This window comes from Micropterus salmoides, unplaced genomic scaffold (genome assembly GCF_014851395.1).
Source record: "Micropterus salmoides isolate LMB-PRFRI ecotype aquatic unplaced genomic scaffold, ASM1485139v1 Ms_hic_scaffold_15, whole genome shotgun sequence".
Lineage (NCBI taxonomy): Eukaryota > Metazoa > Chordata > Actinopteri > Centrarchiformes > Centrarchidae > Micropterus > Micropterus salmoides.
This window is the reverse complement of record NW_024040596.1, coordinates 25368676-25384742: the sequence shown is the minus strand read 5'-3', so window position 1 is coordinate 25384742 and position 16067 is coordinate 25368676. Positions and strand designations below refer to the sequence as shown.

The 16067-nt window shown below is 38.3% G+C and overlaps 1 protein-coding gene across 1 annotated transcript; it reads left to right on the top strand.

Annotated features, from left to right (window-relative positions):
* The first annotated feature begins 11611 nt into the window (after positions 1-11611).
* Positions 11612-15119, top strand: LOC119904540 (probable 2-ketogluconate reductase). Its single transcript, XM_038721312.1, has 6 exons — positions 11612-11734; positions 12000-12381; positions 12889-13060; positions 13381-13559; positions 13646-13742; positions 13877-15119. The coding sequence occupies exons 1-6, from the start codon at positions 11732-11734 to the stop codon at positions 14031-14033; spliced, it is 990 nt and encodes a 329-aa protein (XP_038577240.1). The 5' UTR covers positions 11612-11731; the 3' UTR covers positions 14034-15119.
* Positions 15120-16067: the final 948 nt, after the last annotated feature.

Here is a 16067-nt window from a genome sequence, read left to right as displayed (position 1 = left end):
CAGTAAGAGAATAAAGCTTAAATCCCTAGTGACAGTACCCTGCTGCCAGCCACTGCCAAGGGTCAGTAAAGGTTAACCTTTTCCTTTAACTCCAAATACCTTACTGTTGTGTGCACTGTAAATCATTTTAAGATGGTTCAACCGCAATGAAGTTCCCATGCTCCTTAACTGAACTGAATTAATCTTTAGCTCAAAGTTGTCTTGTGAGATTTCAAAATATTAAGGCTACATGGAAAATTATTAATCAGCTACTTCAAAGGAAAAAAGAGGCCTGCTCACAATTTCCCTCAACCTTCACAGATGGAAGTTCTACTTTCACTGATCCTTTATTTATATATATATATATATATATATATATATATATATATATATATATATATAGCTTGTAGGTTAAATAATGTTTTTGAAGTGTTGGTGCATTTCTTGCCAAAAACCTCAATTGATACAAAAGTTAATACATTAGAAGTTCTTTTCTATCTTTTTGTAATTTTGATCTGTGTGGTTTTAAGATGGAAGTGAATGATGATGAGTAGAATATAAATTCAACTAAGCCTTGGGTCATGATGAAATTTATACCTCCTTAATCATGACTACTATTTTTGAGCTTTTAAAATTAATTTCTGCATTATTCTAGGAAACTGGTTTCTTCCCTTATGACTTAAACATGGCCAAAATTTACCCACTATTTATCCTCGAACACTCAAATACGAACATTATTTTCTGTAATCATCAGGATGGATTCTGTAAAAATCATTCAATTTATGTGCCACTTTTAGAACTTACTGACAGAATATATACAGCTTTAGATAATGAGAGTGCAATAGTTGTATTTTTAGACCTTTTGAAAGCATTTAAGGCTGTTAATCATCTATTTTCAAAATAAATAGATATTGCTTTTCTGGTAATTTTCATAAAAGGCTTAGTAACCATTATTATTTCTTATTTATATAAATGATCTTGCTGCAGTACCTAACACCACATTCCCTTGCTCTTTGCAGATGACACCAACCTTGTCTCAAATAGATTTAATAACTAATCTTCTCAATTACTTAATATGGTTTCAAACAAATAAGTTGATTAAATTTAAGGCCAATAAGTCTAATTTTATGTTCTTATCACTCATCGCCAACTGCTTATCTCGTGTACAGCGTTGCACGGGGGCTGGAGCCAATCCCAGCAGACATTGGGCGAAAGGCGGGGTACATCCTGGACATGTTGCCAGTCCATTGCAAGGCCACACATACACAAACTCACACTCACACTTAGAGGCAATTGAGAGTCACCAGTTAACCTAGCCTGCATGTCTTTGGATATTTTTTTCTTTGTACAGGGGGCGATGGAGCAGTGGATAACACAGGTGCCTTTTGTGTAGGAGATCCAGGTTCAATTCCCACTGCTCCACGTAATGTGCGCCCTAACACCTGTAGCAATTGACCCTTCGCTAAGCCACGCCCCCTGTAGTTACTGTTACTAAATCCGACAAACTGTCTGACCTGACGGACTTTTAGCATGCCGCTGCCACTGTCTATTACTGCACTCCCCAGAGAAATATTGTCTAATTTTTGGAAAAAAACGATCTCAGGAAAACAGTTTTACAGTTTCATTTTGCATTTGAAGGTTTTATTCAGGCTGTTAAACAGACTCAAACTGATGTGAAAAAAATAATGATAGAAGCTAAAGCCTACCGATCAAAGAGTAAAAGTGAACCACCGTATCCTTTGACTTTTGAGAAAGAGGACAACGATATTAAGGATCAACATTATTCCTGTCCAGCTGGGTAGGTCTCTATTCACTCATTAAAAAAAACAGAACAGTAGGGCTTTAAAACTTTACATTCAGTAGTAAGTTAGCAAGCGTTAGCTAACTAACATTACATTAGCAGAGCTGCCAATTCTCACGCGAGTGTGAGACTCACGCAATTGATACTTTTCACACGCCATACATCAATTTTCTCACGCATTGGAAAAATGAATGTAGCCTAAATATGATTGCGTCAACTTGGCGCGATTATACTCCACCCAGCTGATGCAACACCAGCGGACACTGTGACAGGAATCAAGCAAACCCGCTCTCCCACAGTGAATGGCAGACAGTTTGTGATCGGGTAACGTAGTTGGTAGTTTTGCAATGTAAAAATGTATAATCTGAAGCACAGCCTTGTTCTTTTGGGAGTGAACTGCACAGAGCTGCTGAAGTTAACATGTGAGGATTTGTACTGAAGTGTTTTAGTTAGTTTCGCTTTGCACAGGTTTATACGGTACCAAACGGGCTCTGTGTCTGTCTGGGATTCTATCATATCAGCAGGGCAAGTAATAAACAGCAGATTATAGGGCAAGGAGATTTTGAAAAATATTATGAATTGTGATTAAATGGTATTATTCTCATAAAAATGTTTTTGGAGATATCAGATTACACAGATATGCGGGATAGATGCAAAACATTTTGAACATTCAGTCCAGGAGTTTAACTTAATTAAAATTATTTAATTTACCCAGCTGGCATTTTAACGTTGAGTCACTGTTGAAACAACGTCAGGTGCCAGTGTTGGATAACCGTTGGATTTTGTTTAGATTTTGCAAATCTAATCAACATTGAAATTGCAACATCATTCCAACGTCACATTTCTCAACATAGGTGAATTCGCCAACATTGAATCAACATTGATTTTAGTTTAGATTTTGCAAATCCAATCAACGTTGAAATTTCAACGTCACTATAAAGTCCTGCTTTTCAACAGTTTATTTTGTTAAACTGTTTTCACTAAAGTATTGATGTGTTCAACAGTAACACCAAACACCTTGAAATGAAAACATAAACACTAAGGTTGCGGACATGCCAGCTAGAAAGAAGCAGATTGGTCAAAGCAAATTAATAAAGACATTTCACTGGCGTAAGAAAAGTGCTTTATTACATGGCTGCAAGTGTGCCAACATTTCACAGAACAATTTTACACGTCGTACTATAAACTTTAGAAAAACGGCCCAAACATTAGGCAACATGTACGGCTGGTTAAAGGGATAGTTCATCGCTTTAAATCTTCCCTCGTTACTTTCTGCCACCGCCACCCATCCTCCTAACAGGGTTCTGGCATCTTTTGGCAGCCGGTGGCCATGTTTACGTAACACCAAGAGTAGCTCATCAACCGATGTGCGCGTTGCCTTATTTTTTACAGCCCATTTTGCCAAATCACTTCTTAGATCACTTGATTCCTCCTCGGACAAAGTTCCAATTTCTGAATCACTTTCACCATCACTGTCCGGCGGGTGGTGATCATCTCGATACTCGTCTTCTCCTGTATCAGACTGCTCCTGTGTCTGTATGTCTTTTGGGCTATCAGCAAAAGAGGGGCCTGGATTCTCATCTGAGGGACCTGGATTCTCATCCGAGTCACTAGACTCCATCAATGCGCGTAATTGTGCATTTTGTCGTCTCCATTTTTTGTGATACATCTAGGAGTGAAAATAAAAACTCAATATATTCAAGCCTAAATGTTTTATAAACAAAATCATTAAATTTGAAAATAAGTTATAAAAACATTCAATCCAATGAGGTAGGCTGTGCTCATTTTTTATATAATATCTTCCACATCAACCTGTATTACAATTTTACAAAAATGTAAATGATTTTTTTTTTAAGGGTTACAGTTACTTTCAGATTCATATAGATGGTTGGGTTAGGGGACAACTCACCGTTGAAAGAGACTTTCAGTTCGTGTTCTTCCAAATCTCTGGAAAAGAGAAGTAAGAAGAATGTCTCAACCTTATTTTTCAAGTTTGTGGATGGAAAGTGTGTCAATGTGCCACCTTCGACCAACAGAGACATCCCTAACACCCTAGCACACAAAGGCGGTTCGCGGTTAACCTGCCGTACACGTACACACACACACACACACACACACACACACACGCACACACAACGGCGGTTCACGGTTAAACTAGTCTGCCCGTACGTACACACACACACACAGAGAGAGAACGGCGGTTGGCGGTTAGCAAGCACACAACGGCGGTTCGCGGTTAAACTAGTCTGCCCATACACCCAATATTAATTAACACAATACGTATTAATATATGGACAAGATTCAGGCACACTCAAAATTTATTGTGTTTCTATTTCTAGTTATAAAATGTGGCTTTAAAAACTTTGCTTACCGTTTGAGCTGTTACCTCCAAATTCACGACGACGACGACACAGACCCACTTCGCACATTCGCAAGTGTCTGGACCATCTGAGCCAATAGAATCCAGTTCTAGTCACCGCCTTGTGTGATGGACAACCACTGTCCTCCAATCAAGCTTCGATGTTCCAAAACGAGCTCTCGTGCTCACCTCACACACCTACTCAAACAGTAACGGACGTATTTTTAAACTTAAAATAGGCGCGCATATTGTCATTGGCTAGTTTCCTGGAAGACAGAAAGATTAACCAATCATGAAGTACACCGGTGAAACAACCAATAACAGTATTTTCAGCGTGGTTACGTAGCGAAATGTGTATATTTAGTTTATTTGCAGTCTGTATTTATTTATTTAATTGGTCAAATGGTGTTTTCATGACAGCGTTAGAATAAAAAATGCATGGTAAACTGTTAGGCAAGCACACAGTAAATCCACACAAAATCACGTAAAGCAAAAAGTTTCAGCTTGAGGTTGAAATTATTATTGGAGAGTTGTCTATAATGATAATAATTATATTTTAACATATCCATGGAAAGGCGGTATTATCAGAATATCATTAAATGCTAATAATGATCATAATAATACTTTATAAGGCAGATATTTATGTTGATATGTATGTTGTAAAACATTACGTTGTTTCAACGTACAGATCTTGTAAAAATTTCAACGTTGATTTAGAAGTGTTTTTGTTAACATTTTTCAACCATTTAGCATTAAACGTTATATCAACGTTGTTTCACTGTTGAAACAACAACTGACATTATTTCAACCATATTTCAACGTTGAACGGGTATCCTTGAGGTGAAAGGGTACCACATTTAAAGAGGAACTTCCCCAAACAAAGACACAACAAAGAGGGAAGACTAAATAATGAAAGAAACAGAAATACAGAAAGCCATACACCTAGTGAATTATATTCTGGTATATTTTATATTTTGAATAGTCACCTGCTGCCTGAGTTTTGTGTCTCTGTTGAAATTTTAACCTGAATGCAGGAAATTAAGTGTTTAATGTTAAAGAATTGCTGGGGGAGGACCCCCAGACCCCACACTACTTATTATGAACCAACATTCCATACATTCTCTAGAATTAAAAGAAATACAGTCTCTGGTTTAGACACATAGGCCTAGATTCTGGGGGGGAAGACTCCCCAGTACATGATTAGGTTGGTCGAAATTAAGGCATCATGTCTGGAGGTTTGCAAGTATCCTGGCATGCACATTAAAGAGTGATGACCCCGACCCATGCGTTGGGATATGACACAGAAGGCCTAAACTGAACCGACCTCCAATAACAAATCTCACTCCCAACTATATTGAAAAGTTGGCAGCCCTGACATTAGGAACAATCCACAGCCTACATTTTTCTGGATTTGTTTTAGGTTTTGGAAAGAGAATAAATCGTACTTCTCTTTCAACCTCTCTGGGTAGCGACTATAATTATTACAAGTGCCCCAGGAACAGCTTTGACCACATCTTGGAAAAATACAGCAAATAAGCTAGAAAATAACTCCTTTTGCATTAGAGTCAATGCAGCGCAGCCATGTGTCGGACCTCGGTTAAAGCAAATCCCATACTGTGCTGTCATTGGCCAGCCGCATGTTCACGGCGTGGCTTAGCGAAGGTTCAATTGTAATCGCTTTGGATAAAAGCTGAATGAGTAATTATTATTATTTACCTACCTGCAGTTTACCTCTTGGAGGATTGACCTACCCTGCATATCTTTGGATGGTGGGACGAAGCTGGAGCACTGAAAGACATTTCAATAAACCTAAGATATAAAGTTTAATTGACAACTGTTCAGTTAAACTGACACATTACAGGCAGAGTTGCTTTTCATTAAGATTTTCTCAGTTCAAGAGTCAGTTCTTAGTTGACATCAGTAACTTACAGCTGCTGCTGCTCCTGTTGGAGCCACTTTGTCCCAGAGATAATACAAAGTCAGCATGCAAGACTGCTCCTAGTAACCTAGTTACATTTTAAGTGTACAGGGGTAGGACGTGAATTTGACCTTACCTATTTAATTCCTGATCCATCCCTGACAATCTTCTGCAGATTTGTCCAGCCATTCAGCATTCATTGTGTCCATTGTCATGTGACCTCTTTCATTAGGATAATAATTTCTCTGCGGGGTTGAATAATCGAGAGTAGGGTAGAAGGAAAACTGACACCATCCTGGGATGGGCTGTAAACCACTCTGTGACTGCAAGAGAAAATTAAACACTGTGTGCTGTGCTGACAGTGTGAAAAGTTTGAAAAAGTGAACTTGTATAGAGAAATCAATTGTAATTAGCAGTTGTAAAAAAAAAAAAAAAAAAAAAGAAACTGTAAAGGCACACAGCAGGTTTCAATCATGTATATTTTCTTAAAACAAAGAGGGGCATGTGGATAGTTTTAACTCTCATAAAATGCATGCTGGGAAGTCTGCTGTTAAATTGATCAAATTTCTTATAATTCTGTGTAATATTTAGGAGGATCTATTGACAGAAATGCAATATAATAACTGTTTTCAGTGGTGTATAAAGACTTTACATAATGAACCTTTATGTTTTTATTACCTTAGAAAGAGCCATTTCTATCTACAAACACCACGGGTCCTCTTACATGGACATTGCCATGTTGCGCCACCATGTTTCTACAGTAGCCCAACTGGACAAATGGTTCAGAGATTGTTTCATCACTACGTATGTACATAGAAGAACAAGAAGTAACGTTGACGTGGACAAATGGAGGCCCACAGAAATAATTTAGCACAAAAGCCAATAGAGATTGTCGGCCACCGTAGCTTCTCCTGGGCGCTTGGAAAGGGAGGGGTAAGCGGTGCATTCATGTGGTGTCTGAATAATCAGAAGCTTTTTTACTCCTTAAATCTTTATTGCAAAAAGAGAAATAAAGTATACAAGGGATGTAAAGAAGTATACTCTAGTTGATTTGCTGTCCATGTACAGTGAACTAGATGTCGGCTTGGTGTTCCAACTCTGATAATGCTAATTCAACACTTTGTACATCTTTGTAGTAGCGTCCATGTAGTCCATGTCCACATTCTGATTTAATAGCGCATTAACATACTGAAGTCGGAAGAACAACTTCACAACTAGGGAAATGGGACCATCCGAGGAGCACTTGAATGCCCCGTGAGCCAAAGATTGCAATTCACAACCTTCACCACTAGATGCCAATAAAACTTACACACTGAACCTAAGAAATTTTATTTAAAGGGGCTATATGTAGTTTTTCAATTAAATCACTTATCAATAAATTACTTTTTTAGAGCCTATTTGTCCGCAGGCTTTAACCAAATCCCTGTTTCCTCTGTTGGTTGGAACAGTCACTATTCTGCTTGTTATGTGAAGGAACTGGGTTGGATTTTCTGCATGCTACCTCCCGAGCCCACAGTGACAACACTGTAGCTAACGAAATGGAGTCCACTAACACCATAAAATGACCAGGGTTCTTGCGCCATTTTAAAAGTGGAATTTAATACTTTTTAAGACCTTTTAGGACCTCAACAAATATAAATTGAAGACCACAAATCTTGAAACAATTTTTTTGATAGAAAAGAGATGCACGTTTGATCTCTTAATGATGAATGACTTTGCATATTACGAATTGGGGAACATAGAGGCTGTGTACAACTTGCATTAAAATGTATTTTGGGTGATCTGATTGTGATCGGGTAGCACTTGACCACATGCAAGTACATGTGTAAATGCACCCGAGATGCACTGAGGACAGATGTGATCCAATCAGCAAAACGACTTCTGGAGGTGGTCAGGGACACCATGACCACATGGATGCAAATGCATTGTCTATCCACATACAATGACTGGGCGGAAATATGTACCAGTCGCAGTCTTAAATAAAAAACAACAGTCTGACAGCGCAGACAGGCGCCTAAACAGTGTCAGTGTTGTGCATAAACGTGCTCAAACAGTGCTGATTATTGATCACACTCATGTTTTTGGTGAGCTGATCGTGTCTGTGAACATGAACTAGGGCTGGACAATTAAACAATAATTGTCGCGATACAATCTTCCTCAATAACAATATAACAAATGTTCAATAAATATTTGATTTAATTAATTTGAATCACAAACGAATTAGCACTTTATTTTCTATTAAGATATTTATTGTGTTGAGGAAAAGGGACTGAAAAAAGATTTTACTTTATTTTTCTCATGCATATTTGTTGTTTTGCATGTTCTACCTTTGATACCAAGCTGCTTTTTGGCATCAAGTATTTGTCATGTTCTGACCATAAAGAAAAGTTTAAAAGCACAATTAACCATCTGGCTTCTTTAACTTTAACTGTACTCAGGAGCAAAAATCACCCTCTAAAGTTATAATAAAAACAAAAAGATTAAATATTTATTTGACTATTTTTGTCCATATCGCCCAGCCCTAACTCATGTATGTACACCCTGCTGTGTAAAACTAAATATAAACTACAATAATAACAGAAAAGAGTAACTTACACATTATAAAGAAAGGTAGCAAGAAAAAGTTTCACTTTCCGGCTGAGCTAATCCACAGGCGCACCGCTAAATAGGTGATCCATGGAGGAAAACAAATCACAGTGAAAGACATAGGCAACTTTAGAAAGTTATTTTAACCTGTAGTTATAGATAATTTTTTAGACCTGCACAAATGAGAGGAGGACGTGATGTAGGCTACAGTTGTTTGAGCTAGACAGAACTATCAGATCTTCCTCCAACCACTAACTTGCGTCTCCCAATCTTTCAGCCACAACTGACTATAATGACACGCAGCCAGACGTCAACATCTGCAGCTAACGTAAACATAACATTGTCAATTACTAAAAAAAAAAATAAATCATACAATTACACACTAATTAGGTGTTTTAGTCGACTGTCTCACCGCCTTAAACGCACCATCGGCAAATTTAATACCTACAGCAAATCTACGGTCAATTTAAGACCTTAATTTCCCCGATTTCAATTTAAGACCTTTTAAGCCGCGTGAACCCTGATGACTGGCTCCCAGCACAGCACAGACTCTAACACAAACTCCACATATGAGTGTGAATGTCTGGCCAAATTTCAACACAATCTATCCAGTAGTTTGAGACATTTCACACTGAACCAAACATGTAAACTTCATAGTGGAACCTGAGGAAAAGTCAGGTGATCACCTAAATCTTGGAACATGAATGTCTGTACAAGACAGGTGCTGAAATATAAATCAAAGTGATGAATGGCATATATTCCAAATTTCCATCCCTTGAACAGTGTCACTACTGTAGCTAAGAAATGTTCAGTTATTGTGATGGCACACTACAGCCTCCATATACAGTACACATCTGAGGATAGAAGCAGTGATTAATGTGTTGGTATTACAGAACCTTGCACTTGCAGTACAGATTTTCATAAAACATCATGGGGGTCTGTAAAAAATAAATAAATAAAACAATAAAAATGTTTATTCAAGACTTTTAGCCTTTTATTCTTATAGGTCATCAAATTACTGGGGACCTTAACACGACCCACATAGAACAAAACTTGATGGTAATGGAAGTGACAGGATCCACTCTGGGAATCCTTGGAATGGGTGTTTTGAACGTCTATTTCTCAGTGGACCCCTAAGTAATAACAAGGACATTTTTAAGATGAACAGGGATAACAGTATGTGAAAATAAGCTATTAATCAATGTATTACACTTTGATTTATCCATGTATATAAATGTGCAGACCAACAAGGAAATGGACCCGAATGCAGACTCGGAGGAAGAGCTGGAGTCAGTTCAATGATTTAATGCAGTCAATGACCAAAAAGCTTAAAGGTATGGTGAAGCAGGCAATCCAGAGAAGCAGTCCAAGGAAGCCATACATATCCAACAGCGGACAGGCAAGAATCAAAATCCAATTAACAGGCAAGGTCCAGGAAAACCAAGTCAAAAGGCTGGAACACTTGACACATGGGACAAAGACGATCTGGCACCAAGACAAGGGAACACACAGACTAAATACACTAAAGCTGATGATACACGGGGCAACTTTTTGAGCAATGTTGCTGGGCAATCTTGCTGGTGGCGGGAGAAGGGGATTATGGTAGTAATCTTTAATCATTACCATTGACAGCAACATTGCCCAGCAAAATTGCTCTAAAAGTTCCTCCGTGTATCATCAGCTTAAGGAAGGATAGTGATATTGAGGGACGGGTGAATCACACATCACATAGGTGGGAAAACACACCGACAGGAAGTGAAGTAAGAATAGTAAAACTACATAAGGGAACTGCATTCACCAAAGAAAAATAAATACATGACTTCTGTTTCTCATAACTGGAAGACGAGAACTATAAGAATCTAGCCTGACTCTGTCCAAAGGTTAAAGTAAAATCCATCCACCAGCACCCCTAAAGCTCACTAATAAACGCATCATATCTTGTTTGTTCCATCTGTACAAAAACCAAAGTGAACTTTGGATGTACTGGTAAGTGGATTTTTTTCACTTTTGTAAACATTTGACAGAGCCATGCTAACTAATCGATTAACAGAAATGTATAGACCAGACACCGGCATAATCTCTGAAACTACCTGGAAATTTTGCTTCTGCTTCTTGTTGGCTTTACTGCTATTCAGCAGGGGTGAAGAAGAGCAGGCCGTTGGAACAAGTTACTGTGAGAGTCTGGATGACCTGCTCAGGAGGTCAGACTTTGTCCGGCTTCATTTAAATACAACAAATGTTTCTTTAACTGGAAAAACACGACTTTGACACATCATTAGTCTACAGACAAACACAGTATGCATAGACATGAGGTATTCGGGGATCTCAAAAATAATCAGAAAATATATCAAAGTCAGTATCGTTCATTCATTTAAAATGTGATACAGTTGTTCTCAATTTGGGGTCAGAACCCAGTTTAACAGTCCATTTCTGCTAGACACTACCATACATATGCAGGTACAGTATATCTTGTACTGCTTTTGTCTTCTTACTTTAGACGACTTCACATAACGCACGTCTAAGTCTCTCCTTGGTTGAGTACAGTAAAATTTATGAATATGTCTCAAATCACTACAGACATTATTTGTATTAAACTAAGACCATGATCTTTCCCAAACAAAATGTAAAATGTACAGCATCAATAAATGCAGCTTGGACTTTTTCCTGGAACTTTCAGCCGCAACATACACATTATAACTTCATCTGCTGATGAAGACTGCAAAGCTCCAGAAACAAAGCTAGTGTTAATGGGGGCCTGTTAAAAAAAGATGCTTCAAATTTTGCACCTTCCACACTTTACTTTAATGATACTAGTACAACATTATCTCTGGTGTACTGTAGTCATATATTATTAGTTAATAACAAACTGAGCATCCCATTCTTCCCCCTGCCAGCTCTTTATGCCACAAGGTGAATATCACCCTTGGTATAGTTTTAACATTAGTTTACCATGTTTAATCTTCAACTTCATCCATTGAAAATGACACAACATTGATAAAAGGTTTAAAACAAAACAACCTCCAAGCAATCAGCTTCTACCTGATCAGTCTGAAGAAACAGAAGGGTTGAAACTCAAGCTTCGGTTAAAATGGTGAGTCTTTCTTGTGAAACTAACTAAATCAATGTTTTGGTAATTTCATAACAGAACTGTGTAATTTGGTAATATTGGATGGATAGTTTCTGTCACCCCATGAAAATATTCTTTATTATTGGAAACTACATTTGATATATTTTTAATTGTATGCTTGCTTATTGTCAAATTTAACATTTTTGCATGTTCACTGCGTTAATTAAACACTCTCTCTATTTTTAGTCAAATAACTAATAAATGAAGTCCTTTTGTTATTTCACACCAGGCAATGAAGGAGGAAAAACCATGGGCATTGGTCTCAGAGATAGGGGGCGAGCATGGTTACCTTGAAGAGCTAGCTGACATAGTAAAGCAACACTTTCAAATCATCTGCTATAGAGAGTTTCTACAAAACCCAGTGCTTCATGGCCACAAAATCCAGGCCCTGTTAATGTGGAAGTACTGCCCTGCAGCTGAGCCTTCGTTGCTCAAATTGCTTCCCTCCCTCAAAGTGGTTGCGAGTGGAGGGGTGGGCATTGACCACCTGGATGTGCGGTTTATCAACAGTCTCGGGGTAAAGGTGGCCAACACTCCAGGTGTAGTCAGTGACTCCACTGCAGATTTAGCCATGGGTCTGCTTCTGGCATCAGCTCGCAAGATCCTTGAGGGTGAGATCAAAGGTTAACCAATGCAAAACAATTTTCATGTAATTCCATAACCAACACCTACAGCTCCTTACTCTCACACAAGTTCATCTGTGTCAGTGTGCATACCAATTTCAGGGCTTATATATTATCTCAGAGGAGTAAATGGATTCTAACTTATCTACAATTTTTAGATGGACATGCAGAATATTTGTTACTAATGATTGCATTTTAACATACATATTGAAGTGGTGATAATTAGCACCTGTTTGTTTTAATTGTTTAATCATATGATATGCCTAAAAAATCCCTGACTTTGTGCAAGTGTACCAACATAAATTGATGCTGTTTTGAAAGCAAAGGGTGGTCACACCAAATATTGATTTGATTTAGATTATTCTGCTGTTCACTCACTTTGCACTTAATAAACTAACTTGATAAATATAATCTATTACCATGTCTATTTTTGAAAGCATACCTTCTGTTGGTGCAGCAACAGTTTATTTAGATCTTTTTAATTTATCCTCATAGGTCATCAAATATCTATGGACCCCCAGACCATAAACATACCACAAAGTCTGATGGGAGTTGAAGTCACAGGGTCGACTCTAGGGATCATTGGAATGGGAGAGATTGGTTACAAGATTGCCCAAAGAAGCAAAGGATTTGAAATGAAAATTCTGTATCACAACAGGACCAGAAGGTAAAAAAAACAAAATTGAGCCGATTTTTAAATTAGAATGCAAATGACATTTTACATTGTTGATCACAAGGTTCTTTACCCTGTGCGAATACACTACACACACACACACACACACACACACAGGAATCAAACATGCCTGAACAGGAAATAGTGACAGTTTCCAGCTAAAGCTTAATGAGTTAGCATTTTTACAGGGTAAACTGTACCAACCAAAGCCATGTTTTTGTTGTGTTAAAAAAATAAAAATAAAAAAGCTGATTTCAAAACAACGAGCGTATGAATCTAAAAATGTTAATTTATTCATTTGTTATTCTATTCAGGACTGCAGATGATGAACAGGCAGTTGGAGCAAGTTACTGTGACAGTCTGGATGACCTGCTGAGGAGGTCAGACTTCGTCATGATAGCTGTCAAATTGACGTCGGACACAACAGGCCTCATCGGCCACAGAGAGCTGTCCCTCATGAAACCCACAGCAATACTGGTCAACATCAGCAGAGGTGGGAACAATATGTTTTGCGACTGCATTGACCTTGATTCCTGATTGCTGGTTCAGGTTAATGATAAAGCTCTTTTCATGTCTCAGGTCAAGTTGTGAACCAAGATGCCTTATTTAAAGCTCTCCAGTCTGGAACGATTCATGAAGCGGCAATAGATGTGACTCATCCTGAACCTTTACCAAGGTCTTATATCTACTGAAGATACATTATGAGACCAATCAAAAAGAGAATCACATTCTCAAGCTAGAATGATACACAGTATACAGTATATTATACCCTGCTCACTCCTAACAGCTCTTCTGCGTCTTCTTATTTAGGGATCATCCACTCCTTGGCCTGCCTAATGTGTTGATCACCCCCCACATTGGGATCAGTACCTACAGTACAGCTCGTAGGATTGTGGAGAAGATGGTAGAAAATGCCCTGGCTGCAGTGAAGGGCTTACCTGTTCCAAATGAAGTCAAGCATCACTGACCAAAGTGTTCACAAACTGCACCATCATTGTTATCTTTCTGCAGTGGGTGTGCTGAATTGTTCATAGTTTAAGATATTTAAAAAAATAAAATGTCAACATAAGCAGTTGAAACAAGTCACTTTATTTAAACTCACACCAAGTGTCTCTCAACACACTTTACAATAGCAGCCCATTCAGAATGACAAAAATGTCTTGAAGTAAAATACTATAGAAAATAATCATTTTATTTAAAATGATTGAATTCCCCACTGTTCACTTTTGTTTGTCTAACACACACTGCCCCAGAACAGGTAAGAACCCACAAGCACAACACAAACCATCAGGGTAGCATTCAAAGGTTTATTCCAGAAAACAGGCAAGTTAGAACCAGATGATCCATCACAAAAAGGGCAAAATTAACTGACAGGGATTAGACAGAATCAGGGTGCATCCCTAGTCTCTTAACTGCATCCACATTTCCCTCACTTGGGAAGACAAGGAAACCATGCAAGGAGGGAAGAAACGAGGAAATGTGTTTTTAGAGAAATTAGCAACTTAAGGTTCATGTGAGGATTGAGGAGCAAGGAAACAACAAATAATAGACTTGAGATGCACCAACAGAGTCCAGGAACTCAAACAAAGGCTCAGATGGGAGTTTTAGGAATCAGGACGGATGTGCTGGAAAGTTTAGCATAATGCAAAAAAAATAAATAAACAGTCGGGCAAAGAATTAACAGTCATGGAGTATATATGCTTAGGGACTAATGAGGGAATGAGCTGCAGATGTGGAGAGAGGCAGTAAAAACCCGGTGTAGAGAATGAGGTAATCAGTCTGACATGAGGGAGTGGCATGATCTGAAATGACAGGAGAATTAGTAACCACAAACATAAATGAGAAGACTGAATTAATTAAGAACATAGGGTGATCAGGAAGGATTCATGACAGTTTGTGTGTTTTCTGGTCAGTGTTGTACGTGGGATGCTTGGTAGTGGCATGTTGTTTAATGGTCATTTCTTAATCAATGTTTGATTTAATTTGAGATGATGTTTATTGTGCTAAAATGAGATTTCCTGTAATATCAAAACATCCCAAGATTGACAAATTACTCATTATGTCTGTGTCATCATTCTACAAACTGAGTATTTAAAACGGTTGTTGGTTAAATCCACAGTGATATGAAGCATGAGATGGAGCATGTTTCTATATTAACATCTAACTGAAACTACACTCTTTTCCCCCCAACCTTAATCAAAGTGCTTTTGCTGCTTAAATTTAACCACATGCGGGACTCAAGATGTGTGCGCCTAAATGAGACTCTTGAGGCCATGTGTGTGAGTGAATGTAGCAATGGGGACAGACAACAGTAAGGCTGCCACTCACTCCCTATCTATAATTGTATTTTAAAAAAGGGCACGCTGTCTAGAAATGAAGGGCACCCTTTCAGCAGGCGGCCCACACAAGCCTCCCTGAAGCCCACAGAGCGCCTGACTCCGACTGGCCTTTTCCCTCAAGGCTGCTCCTATAAACTGTGAAGGTGATCCTGATGGTGTGAGCTACGTTAGTCCAACACTGATGTGACCTCACTGAAAACTGCATGTGTCCTTGAGATCTTTTGATTGCCCCACACCTCCTTAATTTCATTTACTCAAAGGTCTTTTCCTTTTATGCATTATGCAGTTATGTTAAAATCACCCCACCTCCCCTAGAGAAATAAATCCAGTCCGAATGGGGCTTATTTCTACATTTGTTTCTCCATTTTATCTCAGTTTGAAATCTTCAATCCCCTATGCATTACAGTCTTATCTGTGGATTTATTAAATATATTAAATTTGGGCTCTATATTTCACTGTAGTCTTTTTTTTTCTGCACTCTGCTTCCTTCTGCTCTCCACTCAGAGTCTCTAATTTTAATGACATACAGTGATAAATAATCAGTCTAGTTAACCAACTACATGCTAATCATAATGGAAAACTTCACATATGCGCCTCACAGCAACCGCTCTCTTAGTTTATTTTGCACCTTTTTGGCTGCCAGTTATTAGTCTAGATCCTGC

Excerpts from the sequence above, each read along its gene's own strand:
- LOC119904540 (XM_038721312.1), top strand. Across the intron at positions 13,061-13,380 it reads TATCACAACAGGACCAGAAG|GACTGCAGATGATGAACAGG; the intron begins GTAAAAAAAACA and ends TATTCTATTCAG. Across the intron at positions 13,743-13,876 it reads CATCCTGAACCTTTACCAAG|GGATCATCCACTCCTTGGCC; the intron begins GTCTTATATCTA and ends CTTCTTATTTAG.